The 25,132-nt window shown below is 42.9% G+C and overlaps 1 protein-coding gene across 1 annotated transcript in view; it reads left to right on the forward strand.

The window, feature by feature from the left end:
• The window catches only part of ERBB4 (erb-b2 receptor tyrosine kinase 4), a gene marked incomplete at its 5' end in the record, with an annotated part of 660,937 nt that overhangs the window by 602,964 nt on the left and 32,841 nt on the right, over positions 1–25,132 (forward strand). Inside the window, 2 exons of the mRNA XM_054971602.1 lie at positions 16,210–16,365; positions 16,839–16,914. Coding sequence (XP_054827577.1) covers positions 16,210–16,365; positions 16,839–16,914 — 232 coding nt within the window. The remainder of the gene's footprint in view (positions 1–16,209; positions 16,366–16,838; positions 16,915–25,132) is intronic.

Genomic DNA, 25,132 nt, shown 5'->3' on the forward strand with positions numbered 1-25,132 from the left:
GTCTTATAGTTTGGCGGGTGGGGGGGGACCTAAGACATTTTTTAACAAAAATATACAGTTCCAAAAACTTTACAAACAATAAAAGTACCACAAGAAAGTGAAGCAAATTGAACAATGTAATGGGATAAGTAAAAATGGCAGTAGAACATAAATCTGTAGCAGTTAAAACAGTTAAAATTAATATATATAATTTAGCATAGCATAGAAACAGTAGCAATTTTTTTTAAAAAAACAAATATAATAACTCCAGGGAACAAATACCAGCTAAAATAACAATTAAATGCAACAGATTAAATCCATCTGAGCATAAAAACAATGACAGCACAATTCTCTGCAGAGGTACTCCAGCCCATTGATCTTAAAGGGCTTAGATTGGAATAAATTTGGATAAGATGGCATTGTCAGAGTCCCAGTAAGGTAATAACACCAGGTAGGTAAGCAGACCATCGGCAGGGTAAAACCACTCAATTACTTAAAAGAACCAGTTTTGTGTAGTGGTTAAGAGCAGCAGGACTCTAATCTGGAGAACCAGGTTTGATTCCCCATTCCTCCACTTGAAGCCAGCTGGGTGACCTTGGGTCAGTCACAGCTCTCTCAGCCCCACCCACCTCACAGGGTGATTGTTGTGGGGATAATAATGATTATATATATATATATAATGTGTATATATATATATATATATAATGTATATATACACACATATATAATAAAAGCATGCCTGAATAAAAACCTATTGACAAGGCACCCAAACGAGCCCAATTTGAGGCCAGGTCAAGGGATATGGGCAGAGTATTCTTTAGGCAAGGTGCCATGACCCAAAGGGCCCTGTCCCTCATTGTCACTCACTGCCTCTGATAGCAGAGGGACAAGAAGCTGGGTCTACAGTAAAGAACACAATGCTTGGGCAGGGTCATATTGGTAGAAGATGGCTCTTGAGATACCCTGAGGTTTATCTAACCATTGTCTAAGCAGCCTTCTTCCAGCTGAAGGAGATTTCCTCCAACTTAAGTGGCTCTCTCTCCCATGGAAGGATGGAGGAAGGCTTCAAACTTTGCTCAGTGGAGTAGGTGCATAGGGATAGGATCCATCCCCCCACCCGTTCCTAAGCCATTCAGAGCTTTGTAGTTTCCACACCCATTGGCATAGATTGTGCATGAAAGGCTACCTGAGAGCAGCAGTGGAAGCCTTTCACAAGTATTGCGTAGTGTGTAGGATGCAGTGAAGATAGGACAGCTTTTTCTTGTGATGCTTTTTTGGGTTGCCAATCTCTGCAGGGAGGGGGGGGGCTGGAGATCTCCCAGAATTACAACTGATCTCCAGACTACAGAGATCAGTTCTCTGTAGTCTGATCAGAGAAAATCAGAGATCAGAGAAAATGGCTACTTTGGAGGATGTCTCTCTGTGGCATTCTAACCTGCTGAAGCCCCTCCCCTCCCCAAAGCCTGCCCACCCCAGGCTCCACCCCCAAATCTCCAGGAATTTCCCAGCCCTGAGTTGGCAGCCCTATTATTATTGTCTAGCATTGTTTAGCCCAGGCGGTTGTCTTTCCATCTATGGGTAATTAAGGCAATGTTCAACTATAATACCACAAAGAATACAAATTAAAATGTGTTTAAAATACCCTTTAAATAAGAACAGCAATACAAATATTAAAGTATCCTTACAAACAGCCAACAGGGAGAAGCAGATAGGTCATAAAGCTAACAAACAAGTGGTTTCAAACACCTGGCCAGAAATGGGCTTAAGACCCTTTCAGTACCCGAGGCAGAAAATCTAAATGGTGGAAGCCATTCCCTTGGTGGTAACAAATAACAACAAATGACATAATGGAAAATTTGTTGCTTTTTAATGAAATCCTCAAATCATCTTCTTGAGTTTTCTAAACTGCAGAAAGAAAACTGCCTACCAGGTCTCCCTGGAAAAGGTGTTTCATAAGTTCCATAACATAGAAAGCCTGTGCTTTTGGACAGTTCCAATTAAAGGATGCATGGACACAACGTCAGCATGCAGCACTGTAGTGTTCTCCTTTGGTAAATACAATATATTCATCAGCCCCTGAAATCTGAGGAATATTCCAAACGAAGTAGATTTACATGTGGCTTGAGAGGCACAGGAACCTGTATCATGGAAACCTTCTTGCTGTTTCAGTGCCTTAAAAATGTTATTTCAGGTTAGTAGCTGTCTTGGTCTGCAGTAGAAGAGCAAGATTCAAGTCCAGTAGCACCTTAAAGACCAACAAGGTTTCCGAGATTTAAGCTTTCAACAAAGGGATCTTGACTCTTGAAAACTTATTTCTTGGAAATCTTGTTGGACTTTAAGGCGCTCGTACTACTGAACTCAAGTCTATGGGCCAAGCTACAAGTGACGAATGACACTTGAACAACAAGTGGATTGAGTGGAGGGCAAGTGAACAGGGAGAAATACACTTGCTGTTCAAGTGTCATTCATCACTTGTAGCTTGGCCCTAAGAGCCAAGCTACAAGTGACAAATTAGACAGGCAAGTGTAATTTGTCACTTGTAGCTTGGCTCTTACTCTTAAAAATACTGTAATTCCAGCATTAACTTTCAGATTCTTATGATGAGGTGCAGTGTTGTGAATTTCCTGAACCTGACGTTGTTTGTGAGGGAAACTGCCTTCCTAAAATATGAGACCATATGTGAGAGTGGATTTCCCTACAGACAGTGGGATGAGCAGCTGTTTCCCTCTTACACAGACCTTTTGTTGAACAACATTTATGAGATTCATAATCATAAGACACCTCACAGCTCTAAAGCACCTGTCAGGACACGGGAGAATACTTGGCCTAATATTCAGCTTGCAGTCCTGATAGGGGTTGAAAAGAGCTTGATATTTGTAGCAAGCAATGACTCATGGGTATCCCACAGATACTTCAGACGCTGTGGAGGAAACCAGTTTCCCTTCTTACCACTGCCAGAGTGTTTCTTAAATCCTTACTATTGCTGTGCTTAGAGAGCAGTTCTAAGCAGGTCTACTCAGAATCCTGTGCAAGTTTGTTCAATGGGGCTTTCTCTCAGAAAGGAGGATGCCATTGTTAGTCTTTCATCCAATGAGTGAATTCCTAGCTATCCCTTTTGTGAGAGACATTTTCAGAAGAAAGACTTGGGCAGCCATTTTGTCCTTGTTCACAATCAAGTGAGAGCTGGTTTGGTGTAGTGGTTAGGAGCGCGGGACTGTAATCTGGAGAGCCGGGTTTGATTCCCCACTCCTCCACTTGAAGCCAGCTGGGTAACCTTGGGTCAGTCACAGCTTCTAGGAGCTCTCTCAGCCCCACCCACCTCACAGGGTGTTTGTTGTGGGGATAATAATGACATACTTTGTAAACTGCTCTAAGTGGGCATTAAGTTGTCTTAAAGGGTGGTATATAAATTGAATGTTGTTATTGTTGTTGTTGTTAAGTCAATTCAGCTGCATGGGGGGAGCTTTATTTCTGTTGCTAAGGTTGCCTACTCCAGCTTAGAAAATTCCTGGAGATTTGGGGGTGGAGCCTGGGGAGAGCATGGCTTGGGAAGGGGAGGAGCCTCACTGGGGTGTAATGCCATAAAGTCACCCCTTTAAAGGAGCTGTTTTCTCTAGGGGAATTGATCTCTGTGGTCTGGAGTTTAATTGTAATTCTGGAAAATCTGCAGACTCAATGTAGAGGTTGGCAACCCTATCTGTTAGGGTTACTATGCCCCCTTACCCTGATGGGGGGGGACTTGGCACTTATCAAGATGCTCCTTTTGTACATGTGCGCTCCTGGTGGACACGATGAAATAATTTCTGGAAGTGACATCATCGTGCTTGCCAGGAGTGCACCTGCTGCACAGTGGCCCAGAAGTTTTTTTGCCTCTCAGACCTGTTCCCTGGGCCTTTATCTCTGCCAACCAGGTGAGTGGCAGCAAGGGGGAGAGGCTGGGAGTGGAGGATCACCTGCCCTCACTGGAGGACCTGGCAGCCCTACTATCCATTGCCCATGTGTTGGTAATTCTAAGAAAACAGGAGCTGCAGGTTTATCTCACAGCAGAAGTGATAAACTAAGTAAATGTGCTTCTGTCATTCTGTAAACCATGGCCATTTCCACACAGTTTACCTTTGCTCAGAACAACCCGGAACATCGAGCAAAAAATGTGGAAGATCGCGTTTTCTCATGCGAGATTTGTGCGATGTTGCACAAATCTCGCACAAGAAAATGCGATCTTCCACATTTTTTGCTCGATGTTCCGGGTCGTTCCGAGCAAAGGTAAGCTGTGTGGAAACGGCCCATGTAAAATTGAATTGTTCAGAATGGCATTTGTGTAAAGGTGATACAGCTATATTATAACAAAATAGTTCAGGAAGGTGCTTTTATAAAAGAAATGGGACTGTGTATCCTATGTGTTATCTGTTTGCCGTATGTATTATCCTGCGTTCACTGCTTTGTTTTTATACCTAACACCACTTCTTGCATTTTGACATATGTCTAATAATTCTGCATTATTTCAGACTATTGTGATCCTAGCCCTTTTACATTGCTTGCATCCTATTGATTCCATTGATTTAAATTGTGTAATCTGCCTTGAGTCTCAGTGAGAAAGGTGGACTATAAATATAGTAAACAAATAATTAATGAATTAGGCAAGTGACCTAATTAATAGGCTATTCCTGTTCATGCTCACACACTTGAGAGAATTCCTCCAGATGTCTGTGGTTGCAGCAACTTGTATGGTTGTAATGGGTAATGGCTTTAGGCTCCATTTCAAACTGGGATTTGACATTAGAGGATTTTGGCAGTAATTGCCCTTGTAATAATATCCTCAACAAGGAAAACCTTGTAGTGATCGTGACAAGGGGAATTATTGCTTGTAAAGTTGAGCTGATTCCAATATGTGGGTTAGAAAGATAATGGTGGCAGCATGTATAGTTTTAAGTTGGCACATGTACCTTTTGCTCATAATGTCTCATGATAAATGAGAACCGTTCACAGACTTTTTAATGCCAGCGCAAAGAAGCAAGAGTGGGAGAGATGGCTAGAGAAAAGGGATAAAAAGCCACATAAATGTCCTTATTTTTTTTGTTTTGAATTCAGGTATCGAGAAAGGCATAAATATGAGTACTTCTGATACTCAGGTCAAAAATACCAGTTTTGTATTCAGATGTGAATTGTGGGATGTATTCAAAAATTAACTGGATCCATTAACCAGATCCATTATGGGCGAATATTTCTGGAGGGTGGAGGGGCTGTTTTTGGAACAAATGGCACCAAAATTGCAATAGAGGGAGCACTGCCTGGCCTCTAAAGATGCCCCCCCCCAAGTTTCAAGTGGGTCAGATCGAGGAGTCCAATTCTACAGGCCCTGGAAAAAGGTGCTCCTAGTCATCTTCCTTTTTTTCTATTGGGAAAAAAATCCAAAGCTATCTCCAGATCCAGATAATTTATTTACAGTTAATAACCAATACAGACTTGTAAAAACATAAGTGAGTCTCATACACAAAATACACCACTTTGTAAAAATAATTATATAAAAACTTGGCAACTTGGGCTTTCAGGATTAAGAATAAAACCAGATGTTACTCCTTTGCACATTCCCTGTGGATTCTACAAGCCGCAGCTAAAAATCTGGCACTAGCCAACGTGATCTGGGGATCGGCACCTAACAGGAGCTTTTTAGTTAGCTCTGTGTCAGGTAGGCTTGAAAGCTTCTTCAATACAGGTTGGACATATTTTATACGTATTTTGTGGTAGAACTTACAGGCAAGCATAATATGCTCAATTGTTTCTACTTTCCCTGCCTTGCATAGACAAACTCACTCAGCCTTTGGGACCTTCTTATAACAGCCTTCAAGTACTGCAGATAAAAATATATTACAACGGGCCAATGAGAAAGCCCTACGATGGGACGGGATCTCCAGCCTTGATAGATAGGAGGCTGGAGAAACCACATATCTTGTTTGCGGGGGTGGAGGGCGCTAGGAAACCCTGGAGACCCTTGCAAGATCCCTCTGTCTTTCGACATCCAATATTTGCTGTTTGACCATGGCCCTTGCCTGGTCTGGGGCCATCATCTGTAGGGATTCAAATGAGAAGCCCAGCATTGTTAATTTCTGATAGGTGGTCCCGAGCCAGGCAGAACAGTACCTCTCTTTAAGGATTAAGGAAGTAATATCCGATGGACAATGGCTGAGCTTAAGCCAAATATTAATTGAAGCCAGAATTACTCTGGCCTCTATTCTCAGCAGTCCAGATGCTACATGGAAATCTAAATATAGCTCTTAAGAATTTAGATTAGGTTTTCTCCGAAAGAGCTAGACTTGAGTGAACCGGATCTAGTAATGTCCCATATATGAGTTGTGGCGCTGTCTTCGAGAGATATAATTTGAGAGCCACTGGAATGTACTGTCCTGCTTTGGTATAGAAGAACCTAATGATTCCTTGAGCAGACTTGCGACCAGAATTTGCAGCATATTCACACTGGGCATTTTTTGCTCCAGTAGATCGAATCATAACCCCTAAATACTTGTAAGTTGTCAATTGTTGTAACTTATAGCCCTTTTATGTTCCACTCCCTTGGCTTGGGTTTGGGGCCAAAAGCCATTACATTTGTTTTTTGGTATTTGATCTCTAGATGGTTTAGATCACAATAAATACCAAACTGCTTTAGTGCTCTTCTCAAACCTACTGGTGTCCTAGATAGCAGGACCGTGTCACCTGCAAAAAGTAAAGCCACTATGTGGCGATCCGCCAAGGAAGGAGATGAGTGTCAACTAATCGAAGGTTGTTGACCAAATCGTTGATATAAATAGCAAAAAGGGTAGGAGCCAGAACACAACCTTGCTTTACTCCTTTTGTTGTTGGGATAGAGTTAGTCAGGAGTCCTTGTTTGTTACATCTTACCCTGACAGCAGTGTTGGTATGTAAGGCCTGTATCAGGAGTAGGAGTCTTCTATCAATTGTAGTGCCACTTAGCTTCTTCCAGTGAATATCTCTGGAAATGGAGTCAAAGGCAGATTTTAAATCTATAAAGGCTGCATATAACGATACTGTATTATTGGTCGCGTATTTGTCCACCAAGTGGGACAATATCAAATTGTGTCCAATGGTAGATCGCCCCTCCCTAAAACCAGCCTGCTCGTCAATTAATAGATTTTCCTGCACAAGCCAACTTGGTAATTTCTCCAAGAAATGGCTTGCATATAATTTACCCAAGATACTCAGGAGGCTTATTGGTCTGTAGTTGGCTGGATCATCTCTTTGGTCTGCTTTAAATATAGGTATAATAATGGCTTCTCCCCAGATCTCCGGGACAGCCCCAGTTGAATCGTAAGTAAATAATGAGGCCAAGAGGGGAGCCCACCGATCTACATTGTCCTGTAATAGCTCCAGAGGTATCATATCAGGACCTGGAGCTTTGCCTTTCTTGAGCTTGTTAATCAAGCTCTCAACCTCCTTGGCCATCACTGGAGGCCAAGGGGGGTAAACCTGTTATGTCCCCTTCGATCAGGGAAAATGATGAAGAGTTGGTATCAGTATACAATTTTTGAAAGAATACCTCCCAGGTCTTATGAGAAATAAAAGAACCAATGGGAGAGAAGTCCTTATGCGAATGGTTTCTAACCAGATTCCAAAACTGGTTCGAGATCTTTGCATTCGTTGACTGTATTATCCTAGTCCATAGCACTTTCATTTCTTCACTTTTTTTCATTGCCACAAGTTTCTTATATACCTTCTTTAGATGCAAAAGGCACTGTTGTGCAGACAGAGTGTCGGAACCTGAAGAGTCCTTACAGACTTGATCTATCTCCAGAGCAAAGAAATCTTAACTAACACACACGAACATGCAAAGTAAACAGAACCAACAAAGCCTAACAGAACCAATACGAAACCAGAGAGTCTCGGAGAATGAACCTGGCAGCAGAAGGCACACAGTCCAAAAAATTATCTGGTTTGGCAGCCAGTTGCAGCAGCTTTTCTTCTAAAGTTTGCAGATTTTCTCAGGTAAAAGAAGGGAGGGGGAGGAAGGCAGCTTTCACAGGCAAATGGAATCTCATGTTAGAGAGATCTCAACTGTCTGTCCAATCAGGATGATTCTCTCATAGACCACGAGAGAATTGTCGTGATTGGACAAACAGTTGAGCATTCCCCAACATGTGATTCCCTTTGCCTGCGAGAATGGCCTCTTTGCCCCCTCCCTCCTTCTGCCCAGGAAAAGCTGCAAATGGTAAAAGAAAAGCTGCTACATCTTTTAAAATGCCGGTCCCTCCCGGTTATTTCCAAATATTTCTGCAATTAATTAGAACATGCAATACCAGTTTATCCAAGAATCCTGATATCAATCAGAATCCCTGAATATACCACAAAATTACCAATATATTTCCAGACTGGGTAAACTGAATTGCACACCTATGCTATGCTTAGAAATGGAAAAGGTAAACCAGCTTCCTGACAAGTAGATACTGCATGTAGCCACAAGAATAATTGAAAGTAGACAATGAGAGTCAGCTCCATATGGGAGGATCAGGAACACCTGTCCCAAGACACAGGACTAAGGAGGGAGTGATAAACCCCTTAGTGGGAGGAATGGGCTTGCATCCCTCCTAACTAGATTAACCGAACCTTCCAAGGCTGTGAGAAGTCCTAGCAAGAATTGTGCACATTGAAAGTAATGTCCTGCCCATTCCAGAGGAGGGGAAAGGGCTCCTCTCCCATAAGACTCAAAAGGGAACCATCTCTGCCTGCATGGTACAAGGTTCCCGAAGTGACACTTTGGCGCCCTTGGCAGAGTGTTACGCTGTCAGGCTGGCGAGGAATAAAGAGAAACTCTATGAACGGGAAAGTGTGGGAGCGGAAAGAGATGTTCCCTGAGAAGATAAAACAATGCACTAAAATGATAAGCAAAGCTAATTGGGAAGTATTGTAATTAGGCTGTTGACCAAAGTTATTCCTCCAATAAGCGACCACCGGGTCATTAGATGTGGCCCCCTAGACAAGCCAATGGGGGTTCTAATTATGCCTAAACCAATGGAACCCCAATATTATAATGAGCCAAAAGGTATAAAACATCTTGCACAGCTATTGTAACTTTGATGAACAAGGTGCACATGTGATTCTTCATTCTCCGTGTAGCCAGTGTTCCTCCACGTTTAATAAATGTAGCAGACTTGCTTCTTGCACAGGACTCCGTGTCTGTCTCTGTTTTGGAATTGGCTAAGGGACATTCGTACCACTGATTGTGTGGAACACTGACAAAAATATAAATGAGTATAAAAAGGAATGAAACAGGAGTTGGAGAACGGTGGGCCAAAAGTCCTTCGAATAACCATTACTTCCCTACTCATGACATACAGAGAGGTGCATGAAAAGGTCACAGAGATTTGGAAGTCTGCTATTCTTGATGGGAACAGCACGACCCCTCTTGTGCACATGGCATAGCATTTGTTGCAAACCAATGGGATTTCAAGATTGGGGACCTTTTCATCCATTCAGAATAGTTGTCATTATGCTAATTTGGACTGCTCTCAGAAAAAAAATCTTTAAGTATTTTTCAGAATGTAAAATTCATAGCTTTGCTTCCAGACTCTTTATATGTAGTTAAACCTAAGTCCATAAAGCCATGCCTGCTAGCCTTGAAAAGGTCAAATGAAGCATCCTGGAAAATATATATCCTAATGCTCCTTTTCCTGTGAGCATCATTAAGTATCCTGCCCTTCATTCTCCAGCTTCATTTCATTTTGGTCAATATTGTTTGAGTTTTAATATAAGAAATGTTTTTGTTTATATATTATGTGTGTTCAGCCACCCACGAACCACCTTAATAGAATGCTGCAGAAAAAATCAATATGTAGTTTACTGTGAGTATTCCTAAGAGGAGATGCATTACTGAAGTGCTTACCATTTGCTATGATCCTGCAAAAGAACAAGTCTTTGCAGTTAAGAACCACAATAGAACAGCAAAAGCAAATGCTCCGGGGAATCAACACTACAGGGAGCTCGGGTGTTCTCCCAGCTCAATCCTGGAGATACCACCAGTTTTCACCCCCAGAAGAACTTCCTAATGGTTGCAGCCAGGGTTGTCAAACTCCAGGTTTACACATTTCTCCTGCTTACAGAGATGATGGTGGTGGTGGTGGTGGTGATGATGATAACTGTACTTACATACTACTCTTCTAGACCTATCAGTGCCCCACCCAGTGCAGTGAACAAGTTAGCATTATTATTATCCCCACAATATAGCTGGGGAGCTGTACCCAAGGCCACCTACTGAGCTCATGGCGGTAGTGGGATTCGAACCGGTTGAGTGCTGATTTGCAGCCGAACCACTTAACCGTTGTGCTACAGCAGCTCTCCTGCTCCAGTTCCCCTGGAGAAAATGCTTTGGAGGGTGGAATCTATGGCAAACCTCTCTCCAAACCCCACCCTACTTTGTTTTGGAAACTGCAATGTCTGGTGTACTGCAGCAGCAAGAAGGGAAGAAGTGCCTTCTATGCAGGGGGCAGCAAGGATCACTTAGTTTCGACAGTGAGAGCAGCATCTCTCTTGTTTCCTACAGGTCATTTCCTTGTCTTGTCTCCTATTAGGCTAAATATCCTGCTTCTTCTCTCTCCTGCCTTCTCACTCTTCTACAAGATGTAGTCAGATAGTCAGGAATCGGATCCTATCTCTATCTTTCTTCTTCATTCTCAAGTATATATTTCTTAAATAAACTTTTTAGCCTCTTTAATCAGCACAGCGTAACTTCTCTGCTTTATTTGAACTCTGCCGACACTTTGCCCCCACCCCGCAAACCTCCAGGAATTTTCCGATCTAGAGCTGGCAACCTTAGCTGACTAAATGATTGATTAAATTTGTAGTCCACTCTCCTCACGAATGGGCTCAGATCGGATGACAACAAGATTTCATTTACATTATTTTTTTTACATTAAAATCATAATAAATAAACAGATCCATCATAAAAAACAATCCTAGATAGCAGCCCATTTTTCTCAGCCCCCAGTAAGACATGTCCATGGGGTGGGAGGTGAAGAACAGCAGCGGTCCCACTGATGGAAACTGGGGTGGGGGTCTCACTATCCCCCCAACAGGAGACCAGCAGGAAGCTCACCCATGGCTCAGCCTCAACCATACGCCTAGTACAGTGATGGCGAACCTTTTTGAGCCCGAGTGCCCAAACTGCAACACAAAACCAACTTATTTATTTCAAAGTGCCAACACTGCAATTAAACCTGAATACTGAGGTTTTAGTTAAGAAAAAACAACTCATACAGTTGTCCCAACTAATTAACATCTCTCTCTCTCTCTCTCACTCACGAGCTACGATTGCAAGTAAAGCAAGTTAAATCAAAGCAGTTTGCCCTTCTTTACACCAGCAGCCCTGCTTACAAGCTCTCTTTCTCTCTCACACACTCACTCAAGAGCTACGACTGAAAGTAAAGCAAGTTAAATCAAAGCAGTTTGCCCTTCTTTATACCAGTATCCCTGCTTGCAAGCACTCTCTCTCTCTCACTCACTCACTCACTCAAGAGCTATGACTGAAAGTAAAGCAAGTTAAATCAAAGCAGTTTGCCCTTCTTGCCCTTCTTTACACTAGCAGCCCTGCTTGCAAGCTCACTCACTCAAGAGCTACGACTGAAAGTAAAGCAAGTTAAATCAAAGCAGCTTACTCTTCTTTAGAAAGCCAGCCCCAGCAGCCTGGCTGCTGCCTCCGCTTCCTGCTGCTAAAGAGACGGGCAGCAGGGAGGCAGCCATGAGGAAAAGGAGTCACATGGGCAGGGACAAAACCCATGTGATCTCTGCTCAGAGCTACTGGAACGCCGTTCCAGGTATTCCCCCTCCAAATGAGCCCTGGACCTAGTGATCGGCGACTTGGCTTGTGTGCCCGCAGAGAGGGCTCTGCATGCCAGCTGTGGCACACGTGCCATAGGTTCGCCATTGCTGGCCTAGTAGAACATATCTGTCTTACAGGTTGCAACCCCCTTAGTTTGCAGAGTCTTCACTCAGTTGGATTTCTAGCACATTATTGCTGGTGTTTGACTTGGGTGCCATCTAGAGCAATCTCCTGTTTTATAGCATGCCTGGTATATGGGTAATAATCATTTGACCCTCCCCCCCTGTGATTTATTTTCCTTTTTTTTTTTTTACAATTTTAGATTTGATGTCAGAAACTGTTAATCCTTCAGTGTTCTACAGCTCTGATGTTTAACAGCCAGAAGCATTGATTTGCAATTGGCAAGAGACGGTCTGCTTGCTTCAGCCAGTTAAAGCCTATTTGAAAATAATGCCATGTACTCTGAGTCCAAAGGGTTTTTGTGGCCTTGCGTCAAACCCTCCTTCATTGTTGACGGCTGCAAACTCTATTGTAATAAAAGCAGAACATCACTGCTTTGTGCCAGCACTGTATAAACACAGAAAGAGTTTTCCTGTTGACTTCACCAAAAAAGCTTCTAGTTAAAATCAAATAGTTTTATGTCTATTGGGGTTTTATGTCGCAGCAGCACAGCTAAAAATTCTTGTAAATTGTGTATTTTCTACTGCAGTCGGACCTCAGTGCTCTATGTAGCCATGGCATTTCAAATTCATAACAGCCTTGTGAAATGGGATGCACTGGTGCCCATTATACACGTTATTTGTTATATATTAGAAGATGCTCAAGAAATCTGAGTGGCAGAGAATCCTAGGGCTTTGGTTCATGAACCATCTCCCTGTATGTGCCCCAGAGAGCACTTGGTTCAACTGGAAAACATCTACTGGTGGTCCCTGGTCCTAGGGAGGCTCAGCTGGCCTCGACCAGGTCCAGGGCCTTTTCGGTCCTGGCCCCAACCTGGTGGGACTCTCTGTCTGAGGACACTTGGGCCTGCCAGGATCTTGTATCATTAAGGCGGGCCTGTAAGACGGAGATGTTCCACCAGGCATATGGTGGAGGCTAATTTTTAGCTCATCATTGCTGAGCCTTCCACCGGTCTCCCTCTACAAGGGGTATGGAGAGTCCACTCCTGCTGGTTGCCCCGAAAGGGGCACAGTATTTTATCTGTTTTTATAACTGATTTTAAGTTGTATTTTAACCAATGTTGTACCTCGCCCTGAGCCTGCTTGCAGGGAGGGCGGGTTAAAAATAAAATAAAATCAATCAATCAATTGATTAATTAAGACTGCAGCCTGGATAAAAAAGACCTGGCTTGGGGTCTCGAGGTAAATGCCAGAATGTCCCCATAGAACCACCATGTCCCCCTGTGGCTGTGATCTCTTTGTCATCTGTTTGTCTTAAAATGCACTTACAGATCACATAAAACTGGGGAAACCTGATTGATTAGCTCTCTGACTCTATTTTCTCAACCTAGCAAAGTTGAAGACTGTTGCAAATACTGACAGGGTAGGTGAAGTTGCTGAGCAAAACACAGGGCCTTTCTAGGCATGGGAGCCTTCTCCCCCACTCCTAAACCAGGACATATCGAGTCTCTGGTGTGTGTTCATCAAGTGTAGGAAGATGCAAAATTAGCAGGGAACCATAGTCTTAGAAGACAGAGACCGCTCCTCAGAGGCTTTGTTAATTTCATCTTTGCCTCCTGAAGGCTCTGTCAGTTTCACCTATCCATTCTAAAACTGCATGGGATTGCAACCAGAGGGGCAGTGAAGAATGGAAATGGGCTGGAGCTGCCTTCCCGAGCAAGGCTTGGACCTGGAGAGGTTATAATGGACTGAAGTTTCCCTTCTGGCATTCCACAGCCCCTTCGCACAGCTCCAGCGTATAGCAAAGCCTTTGCCCTGCCACCGGCTGTCTTTTTAAACTACCCTTCCCGGCTACCATTGCATCTCCCAACACGTGTTCTTCACGTGTCAGATGTCTCATGTAGAGAGACTCATCATATTTATTGGAGTTATTGGACCCAGCAATAACTCTGCTTACTACCAAGCAGAGTCCACAAGAATGTAGGGTCAGGGAGATCCCATATTCATTTCTAAACATGGCAAAGACACATGAGCGCCAAATGTGTTACTTCCAGGGAAGTGTTCTTAGGATTGTAGCCTTCTTTTGGAGGACACTGATTAAGAACTAAAAATGATGCTCAGAGTTGAGTTTACATTAGCCTAAATTGTTAACCTTCTAAACTTGACCTCTCAACCATAAAAACGATACAGTTGTACTAAATAAGTGGTATTCTCATTGGAATTTCCTAATATCTTTACCATTCTTCCATGTAAATGCACAGAATGTATGTATAATATAATAAAGATAATTACCAAACATCCAGTTGGAAGTGTGGATTGTGATATTCTGGCTGATGTTATAAATGCCTCTATAAAAGTGTATCCACCCTAGGGTGATGTTTATTTTCTGTATTATGACTACAACTTATCCTTGGTTGATAGTCCCATAAAGCATCATGTAAGATTTCTTGCTGATAGCAAGAAAAGAGTCTGCTATCAGGCTGTAAATGATGAAGGCAGACACAGTCCAGGCCATTTTGGCAAATAATTCAGCAATTAAGACACTTGCATGGCTTTAAAACAAATGACTTCCTACAAAATGTATGTAGTCACAAAGGCATTGAACATTGATTTTCAATTCCATTGTAACTGAAAATGCAAACTGCTAGGGGAAAAAAGTGTACAAGAGATTGGATTTCTGGCAAGAGATTCAGAGTTGTATCCACAATACATTTTATTAAAGTGCTGCATCTGTACTGAACTCCTGTGTGTTAGAAGGACAACTGAAGCCGGACAAAAAACATTCAGCATGTGTATTTATCTTCAGGCAACTAGCTTAGCCTCTTTCTACTTCAGATGACGGACTCTTGAAAACCCGGAACAATGACATTTGCATGTATACAGCCATTATCTGTTTTGATGGCAGTTTTCTTTCCAGGAGAAAGATGACCTTCTTTTGTGATCTTGCTGAATTGTTACAATTCAGTTCATCCCGCTCAGCAAAAGTTTCTTGCGTGGCTCATTTGCTTCCTTCTAAATGCAGCTAATTAGCTTGTAAATATGACCTAATTTCAAATGAAGGTTGAGTCTGGCTGCTCGTAATTCAGGTCCTCATTTATGTCCCCATCTGCTTGGAACGCATTTGGCTAACCTGGATGGTTCCTGTTAACACAGATAACCTATTCCAATGTAATCTCTACACATATATGTGATTGCAAGTACAGTTCCCAGAAATAAACCAGTGCGTATGACCTGTTTTGTCCAATAGACCTCAAGGGGTCCTTTGGACAACTGGGAGAGGATCCCTGAAAGGTGAGGACTTGTTAACAGACTGCATGAGAGCTCTAACAGCTCACCTTGGCGATAAGGCAGGAAATAACAGAAAGGAGGATGCCATTTTGACAGGGCCTTTGCTATAACATTGACACATCTTACCAGGGTTTTTTTTCTGGGAAAAGAGGTGGTGGAACTCAGTGGGTTGCCCTCAGAGAAAATGGTCACATGGCTGGTGGCCCCGCCCCCTGATCTCCAGACTGAGGGGAGTTTAGGTTGCCCTCCGTGCCGCTCGGCGGTGCGGAGGGCAATCTAAACTCCGCTCTGTCTGGAGATCAGGGGGCGGGGCCACCAGCCATGTGACCATTTTCAAGAGGTTCCGGAACTCCATTCCCCCACATTCCCCCTGAAAAAAAGCCCTGCATCTTACTGAGAACATGCCTATTTCCAAGGTCAGCTGTCTGAGGTCAAGACTAAAGTGAATGAACAAGGAACAGAATGGCCAACTTATTGTTGCAGAATTTTGCACTGGTTCAGGGGAAAAAAATCATTACAAACTGCCTCAGGGATGGATGGATAGATAGATAGATAGATAGATAGATAGATAGATAGATAGATAGATAGATAGATAGATTGTATGTGGCCATAGGCCTTCACAATCTAAAACCATTCATTAAAAACAGAGATCAAAAAATACAAGAATACAGATATAGTTACATACATATAAATAAAATTACTGTAAAATGCATTTTGCCTAAAATGTAAACATTAAACAACATTAAAACTGAACGGTTTCTGATCTATGTCAGGTGTTTACTCTCCTGGCTGCCACATATGCCCTTATTTTCCTAGCAGCCAGTGCATAGAGGGCCATCCTATTCGAAATAAAAGGGAGTTGAGAGAATTCCTATGGGAAAGAGGGGGAATACCATTCATATTTAGACAGAGTATTTCAGAGGTGCATGTCATTGAAGTATGTGGCATAAATGTGGCCTGATTGTACTGAAAAGAGGGGGTTTTATGTTTTTTTCTTGTTAGGGAATGATGTACCTAGAAGAAAGACGCTTGGTTCATCGAGACTTGGCAGCCCGGAATGTTTTGGTGAAATCACCAAATCATGTGAAGATCACTGACTTTGGCCTGGCGAGGCTCCTGGAAGGAGATGAGAAAGAATACAGCGCAGATGGTGGGAAGGTGGGTAAAGCGCCGGGTTTGAAAGAGCTTCACTTTGAAACTTTTCCTCATTATGGTGTCTGAAACAGAAATATATTATGTACATATAATACATATGTGAAAGAGCCCCATGGCGCAGGGTGGTAAGTGGCAGCACTGCAGCCCAAGTTCTGCTCATGACCTGAGTTCGATCCTGGCGGAAGCTGGGTTCAGGTAGCCGGCTCAAGGTTGACTCAGCCTTCCATCCTTCTGAGGTTGGTAAAATGAGTACCCAGTTTCCTGGGGGTTAAGTGTAGATGACTGGAGAAGGCAATGGCAAACCACCCCATAAAAAGCCTGCCTAGAAAACGTAATGGTGCGACGTCCCCCCATGGGTCAGTAATGACTCAGTGCTTGCACAGAGGACTACCTTTACCTTTACCTAATACATATGTACATACATACATACATAATATTTTCTTTAGTAATTATTTTTTACCCTTTTTTAAAAATAGATGCCAATTAAATGGATGGCTCTTGAGTGTATCCATTACAGGAAATTCACGCATCAGACTGACGTTTGGAGCTATGGTAAATCTAAATCTATGTGTTCATATTCAATAATTAATCATTTTGTATTTGCTTCCAGCACTCTTTCACTGCATGGTTGACATTTATTGTTTCGCTTAAGGAACAGGCGGTTCGGCAGCTAAGATCATGCGTTTGATGTAGGAGCTCTCAGGCTTGAACTTTAGCATCTCCTTTTAAGTATTAGGGGAGTACACTTCAAAAATGTTTGTAATAATTTAGAATCCAGAGTTCAAGTACAGCACTCTTTTCATTATCCTGATCTTTTTATAACTGTTGTTACCAGTTTGGGATTTTTTTCTGGGTATTTTTTTCAGGTAGCACAAATTTTGGACTATTATTTTTGTCATTTCCCCTTACCCAAAGGAAGCAGGAGCCAGTTTGGTGTGGTGGTTAAGAGTGGCAGGACTCTAATCTGGAGAGCTGGGTTTGATTTCCGAGTCCTCCGCTTGAAGCCAGCTGGGTGACCTTGGGTCAGTCGCAGCTCTCTCAGAGTTCTCTCAGCCCACCCGCCTCACAGGATGATTGTCATGAGGATAATAATAACACACTTTGTAAACAGCTCTGAGTGGGCGTTAAGTTGTCCTGAATGGCAGTATATAAATCGGATGATGATGATGATGATGATGATGATGATGATGATGATGATGATGATGATGATGATGATGATGATGGAGGGGAAAAGCCAGCCCTGAACTTCCCATGCCAACATTATTCCCACTGAAAGCTTCTCCCTGCTGCTGGTATCTAAGGCATCCCACCCCTTCAGCTGGAAAAAGCAGTGCCCATTTCCTCCCCTGCCACGAGGGCTTCTTATTAATTTTTTTAAGTCACCAATTGCATTATATTGCTATATCAGCATAGAAATCTGTGTTCCAGGTTCTCTGAATTCCCTGCTTTCATTTTTTAAAAGCTAGTCTCTAGCTCCTTCAGTTGCAGAGATCAATTCTGAAATATACATTTTTGTTACTCCCAGTATCTGGGGAGTGTTTTGGGTCATTTCTGCTGTCCCCAAGCCAAATTTAAGCAGCAAAGGGCCAAGCTAGAAGTGACGAATTACACTGGAATGGCAAGTGCATTATACCCCAAATTAGCTGCTTAAGATGGATAGCTGTGTTAGTCTGTCTGTAACATCTTGATCGAGTGGAGCGCAAGTGGAATGCAAGTGAAAAGGGAGGAATACATGTGAGTCTGTTCACTTGCCATTCAAGTGTAATTTGTCACTTCTAGCTTGGCCCTAAGAACAGAGCAAGAGTCCAATAGCACCTATATGGCTAAGAAAATTTTGCTCTTTTCTACTGTTACAGACAGACTAACACGGCTATCCATCTTAAGCAGCTAATTTGGGGTATAATTTCAGCTCGGGGATGCCCAAATGCACATCCCTATTAAGTAGTTCTTGCAGCAGTGCATGGGGAAACCCCAGCCTGAGATCTTGGAGAACTGTATTGGACGACTCTTGACAGTTAGGATTGATGTTCCTGCTTTAGTTGCTCTTGCTGTGAAGCAGATCCTTATTGCTAATTTGATTTCCTCACTTTCCCGGGAATTTACATTTTAAAAGAATGGCTAGGGTTCTGTCTTGGTGTTATCATTTGAACTGTATGATCACCGTGTAAGCCGCTATCTGGTTTGCTGTAAGCAGCACTGATTTGGTAGCGCTTTGGCAAATTCTTTAAGACATGCAGAATTGTTTCCATCCACTGTAATGGTCCACAGAATTCTGAAAACTAAATCAGAATACACTCGCATACATTCATGGTAGCGGGGCACATCCAGACTTTTTTGGATGAGATAAATCCGTTTCAGACCAGCTTCTTGCCTGCTTTGGGGATTGGAAATGTTTTGATTGCCTTGACCTATGCTAGGAGAGATGTTGAAATTCATCCCTATTGAATCTCTTCGTCTTCTCGGTGGCTTTCAGTACCACCAAATTTAGGGCCTGACTGGCAGAGATTAGGGTTGCCAGGATTAGCCCGGAAACCGGTGGGAGAATTGGGGATGGGAAAATGGAGGCTTCATCACTGATGTCACTAGGTCACTTCCAGATACAACCCAGAAGTGATAACAGGTAGCTATAGGAATCATCAGAAACTCGATGGTAAAAACATATGATATTACCATAGAGATTCTGCTGATTCCTATAGCTACCTGTTGTTGTCACTTCTGGGTTGGTCCCAGAAGTGACATAGTGATGTTGGTGACATCGTTGTTGTTTTTAAATTCCTGCTGCTGCTTAAAATGGTGGCAAGCAGCAAAGCTTGACAAGCCTAGCTGAGATGAATATTGGGGACGCCCCCCTCCAGTGATTTCATTCCTATGTTGCTGATCAGTTCTTAGAAGGAAGACAGGAGACTAAATTCGGCATGGTGATGTTTAAAATATGGAGTACTTCAAGTTTAGCCTTTTATCCCCTGCATTTTCTACCATCTACATGAAACTCCTGGAAGAGGCCATTCTTCATCCAAAGTTTTGGAGTGACGTATTGTCGAAGGCTTTCACGGCCGTAGCACCCCCGATAGAAAAGAGGCATAATGAAAATATTAGTGGATCGTGCAAGATGGATATGTGAGCCGCACTTTCTCAATGAGGAAATTAATCATCTAAACCACGCACTTCAGGCAAATGGCTACTCCAGAAATGAAATCCGAAGAGCAATCAAACCCAGGATGAATCAAACAACCAAGGAAAAACAGTCTCCTACAGGAAAAGTGTTTTTGCCATATATCAAAGGAATTACTGATCAGATGGGAAAGCTTATGAAAAAGCATAACCTTCAAGCAGTATTCAGACCCACCTGAAAATGCTACGATCAGCAAAAGACAGTAGAGACCCCCTCACCTCTGCAGGAGTATACCGTATACCCTGCAGCTGTGGACAAGTGTACATCGGGACCACAAAGCGTAGCATCCAGACAAGAATAAAAGAACATGAAAGACACTGCAGACTTGGACAACCTGAAAAATCAGCAGTGGCTGAGCATAGCCTAACTCAAACAGGGCACAGTATCTTATTCCAGGACACCAAAATACTGGACAACACTTCCAACTACTTTGTCAGACTGCACAGAGAAGCCATTGAAATTCACAAGCATAAGCAAAACTTCAACAGGAAAGAAGAAACCTTAAGAATGAACAGAGCATGGTTTCCAGTTCTGAAAAACACCAGGCTAACAAAACACTCTACACCCGACAATAGCCCTGCAGAGAAGATTAGCACATCAAGCACCAATCCATATGCAAAAGAACCTCCTCAGGATACAGTGAAGCCTCCCTCCATTAGCATTCCACACCCTGGGAAACTCTTACAGGATGACTCAGCCCAACCCCACCTTCCTGAGTAGATATAAATGACCTGCCAACATCTTTTCCACACTGTGACACTGAGAGATCTCTGTCTTTTGGTGCTACACCTCTGAAGATGCCAGCCACAGCTGCTGGCAAAACATCAGGAACTACAATGCCAAGACCACGGCAATACAGCCCGGAAAACCCACAACAACCATCATTTTGGAGTGACGTTTCATCAGTGCACAGGGGGCACCTAGCTCTGTTTCTCCTTGACATCTGACTCCGCTGAGTCAATGGATGTCCTTAACCAGTGCTTGGAGTTGATAAAGAACTGCATGAAAACTAAATGAAGCTTAATCCAGATAAGACTGAGGGACGATTGGCTGACAATGAAGCCAAGTGGGACTGTTGTATAGTGGTTAGAGTGTGCAACTCGGATCTGGGAAACCCAAGTTCAAATCCCCCTTCTGCCATGGAAACTCATTGGGTGACCTTGAGCCAGTCACAGACTCTTGGCATAACCTGTCTCACAGGAAAACAATGTAAGCCATTCCTCCACTGGGGCCAAAGATGGGGTACGTATGTACGTATAAATAAATAAAGGCAGCCTGTTTAGGATGGGGCTGCAGTCCCCCTTAAAGATCAGTCCATGGTCTAGCATGTCATTAAATCCAGGGCTGCAAATGGAAGCACACCTTTCCTCTGTGGCACAGGGTGCGTTTCCCCTGCTGTGGCTGCCCTTCCATCTGGCCAGTTATTTGTGCACTAGTTACATCTAGGCTGATCTACTCCAGTGTTCTAAGTGTGGGGCTTCCCTTGAAGATTGTTTGGAAGCTTCATCTAGTTCATAATGCTGCTGCAGGACTGTTGGCTGGTGCAAGCTTTAGGGACAATGTCCTCCTGACATATTTAGAAGATCTTCACTAGGTTGTGTTTTGCTTCTGGATACAATTTGAAGTTCTATTATTACTGTGTCTGAGGCTCACTGGAGACAGGTCCTTTTCTTTGGTGGCATCTAGATTATGGAGAACACTCTCCCTGCTGAGGTTTGCCTAGCAATGCATTTCCTCCCAGGCAGTAGGCAAAGACATATATACAGGGCTTTTTTTCTGGGAAAAGAGGTGGTGGAACTCAGTGGGTTGCCCTCGGAGGAAAATGGCCACATGGCTGATGGCCCCGCCCCCTGATCTCCAGACAGAGGGGAGTTTGGATTGCCCTCCATGCCGCTGAGGCAATCTCAACTCCCCTCTGTCTGGAGATCAGGGGGCGGGGCCACCAGCCATGTGACCATTTTCAAGAGGTTCTGGAACTCCGTTCCACCGAGTTCCCGCTAAAAAAAAGCCCTGCATATATATTCTCCCGGTCTTTTCATTTTACTTTTCCCTTCCTTTAATGGCTGCTTCAGTCTGCTGTTTATTTAGTTGACCCACTTGTGATATTATAATCCTCTGGTTTAAATTTTTTGTCATACTGATTTGTTGTTTTTTATTTGACCTATTTAATCTTTGCAAGTCTGTTAGGATTTAATTGAGAAAATGCTGCTGTTTATTATTTTTTATCTACTGCTGTTTTGTGAATTGTTTGTTACTGTTTTTTTAAAATTTTATTGTTTATTGAAAGCCACGTCATGAGTTTGATGTTAACAGTACTGGGTATAAAAACATAGTATTTCCTGACTTGTAAATGCTTATACTTCATATGGCTAAAAGGAAATCTTTCTAACAGATTACTAGGAAAGTGGGGGCTAAATTAGTTAGGGGGACAGACTAGGCAGATGAATTTGAATTTCAAAAGCAACCTTAACTATCAAAAAGAAGAGCAAGTTTTGGGTCCAGTAGCACCCTAACAACCAACTAGCTTTCCAGGGAATGAGCTTTCACTCTCGAAAGCTTATATCCTGAAATTAGTTGGTTATTAAGGTGCTACTGGACCCAAATCTTGTTCTTCTACTACAGACCAACATGGTTACCCACGGCTATCAAATCTGTGATCTAATTCTACACGTGTTTACTCAGAAATCAGGCCTTCTCATTAACAGGATTAACGTCCAGAAAGTATGCATGGAACTGTGGCCGTGTTCTGGAAATGTACACATATTTACCCGTTACATACTTACTTGGAGAGGGGCTGTGGCTTGGTGGAAGAGCCTCTGCTTTGCACACAGAAGAACCCAGTTTCAATCCCCAGCATCTCCAATTGCAATGGACCAGGCAGTGGGTAATATGAAAGACCTCTGCCTAAAACCATGGAGAGCAGCTGCCAGTCTGAGTCCAGAATACTGACACTGACATTCTGATTCAGTATAAGGCAGAGCCACGTATTGGTGTGTATTTAACGCAGTGAGACTTGCAGCGTAGCTAGGATCAGGCTGCAGTCCACAGGGAAGTTCTCTTTGGCAAGTCCCACTGGTGATAATTAAGAATCCCCGGACCGTGTGAACAGAGGCAGTCGCCCTACTCTTCTGTACTTAATAGTTGCAGAATTTGCACACAGACGGGACTGACACGACATTGCCCTGTGGGGAAACAGTGGAGTTGCCAATTTTGGGTTGGGAAATTCCTGGGACTGGAGCATGGAGAGGGAGACGTTTGGGGAGGGTTATAATGCCATGGAGTTCGGATTGCCAGCCTCAAAGTGAGGCCTGAATATCTCCCAGAATTACAACTGATCTCCAGGTGACAGATATCAGTTCCTCTGGAGAAAATGGCTGCTTTGGAAGGTGCACTCTATGGCTTTATAGCCCACTGAGACCCCTCCCCTTCCTAAACCCCACCCTCTCCAGGCTCCACCTCCAAAATCTCCAGGAATATCCCAACTCAGATCGGACAACCCTAGAGTTCACCCTCCAAAGATGCCATTTTCTCCAGGAGAATGGATCTTTGTCATCTAGAGAACAGTTTTAATCGCTGGACATCTCCAGGCCCAGCGTGGAGACTGGCTTGAATGCAGCAGAAATCGGGGAGGGGGCCTACACATGTAGAAGCAGAACAAGGGCTGTACAGGCCTCTGTCTGTCTCAGTTTTGTGCAGCTGTCTTTAAAAGCAGAAAGCCTAAAGAATAACATCAAATTCCTAGGAGATATGGCTGATAATAGCGATCACCGGAAGAGGTAGCTAGGGGAGAAAGATATTGTGCATAATTGTGTATCTATTATCTTTGTATGCACTACCCTCTTCTCTTCGAGCTCAATGTGGCAGCGTGCAACCTATCATTACTAGGTCAAAGGCATATCTTAAATGACCTTTAAAATAAAAGAATAAAAAGTCTACACAAAAGCAGGTTCTGGGACAGCAGAACAATTTTTGATATTAAAGTTGGTCTTTTGGGATAAATTCAGTTACTCGCAGTGTGCGTTATTTATCTTACTGCTTAACTGAAAGAGAAAATATAATCTTGAAGACATTTGAAAATAGTATCTCAGTTACAAAACTGCAGCACTATCATAACTCAAATCCGGAAGGACTTTCTTTTTTAAAAATGTCACTTATTTTGAGTGACTGGGAACATAAAAACAATGATGTATTCGCATTCTGTTCTGGAGGGAAATGACCGGATAGTTTAGAGAAAATGTGCTGATTTTAAAAATTGTAGTGTTATATCAGACATTCTCCTTCTCATTTGATGAGATAAAATTCAGAACTCTTCTTCCTGAATATCATTTCCAATGATTCTCCCATCATTTTTCCTACCTCATTTTCCCGTTTTTTCTCTCCTCACAACTCTCCTCACAACTATCTCAAATGTTTTCCTCTGGGTCCAAGGTTGAGGGAAGCTGAGGATCTTTTTCTAGATATGAGGGCAGCAAATGGGAGAATCTCAGCTGCAGATGTCAGTAATTGATCCCATGCTAACCTTGCTGAGGACCCTGGATTATTTCATCTTGGATTGTTTTTCATCTTGCATCCATTTGGACACTTATGTAATGACTTTGACTTTGAAGAGGGTAGGACGCAACAGAAACAAAATAGTAGACACAATTCAGCAGGGAGTTTTCCCAGTTTTCCCGTGTAAGACCCTTTGAAATGAATGGGAGTTGCTCACAGTCCCTAATGCAAGGAATCACACCTGAAATATTTATGACAAGATTCAGCTCTCCTCCCTGGCACATGGCAGGGAGTGGAGGGGAATAACCGGGTCAGGGGGGCTCACTGGCAACGTCCTCACATCACCAGTGACATGCAAATGTCACTGCTGTGCATCTGGAAGTGACATCAGCGTGTTGTTGGGGGATGCTGGGAATGCTCTAGAATTTGGGCAAAACTCTATAGTTTAACCAAAGAGTTTTGTGTGAATACTAGATTGTCTCCAGTTTTCCTCAGCAACGCACAGACATCACTTCAGTACATACAGAGCTGAAATCAGAAAATTTGGGCGCAACAGGAGTGCCCTCCCATCTCCCGCCATTTTTTTCCTGCCAGCCAGCTGAAAAGCCACAGGGGAGATGGCAAGACTGATCTTTGTCAAGTTTGTCTCTGATGCAACTTCTCAATTCCCCCATCCTGGTGACTTTTCTTATAAAAAACCTCCTTAAGCATCTGAAGAAGTGAGCCCTGAGGCACGAAAGCTCACACTGGAATCAATTTTTTTCAGTCTTTTATTTTGCTAGAATAGGTGAACACATCCACCCGCCTGGAATGTAGATACTTTTGGCCTTCTTCGAAGAAAAATCACACATTTTTATTTTATAGCCTTACTATTCCCGAAAATTACACTTTTCCTATAGAACCATTATTTACACATTTTATATAAATTTAGAAAAGCATTTTAAGGGCTTCTCAACTGCTTTTCAATCTTCTTTTAAATATCATGGTGTAACTCTAAGATGCAGTTAGCTAATACGACACTTGTATTTGAAGAGGTGTAAATTCACACTATCAATCTAAATTGGCTCTGCTAAGCGATCCCTTAAATGTTATTAGGTATGCATTTAT

The sequence above is a fragment of the Eublepharis macularius genome, chromosome 2 (genome assembly GCF_028583425.1).
Source record: "Eublepharis macularius isolate TG4126 chromosome 2, MPM_Emac_v1.0, whole genome shotgun sequence".
NCBI classification, from domain to species: Eukaryota; Metazoa; Chordata; class Lepidosauria; order Squamata; family Eublepharidae; genus Eublepharis; species Eublepharis macularius.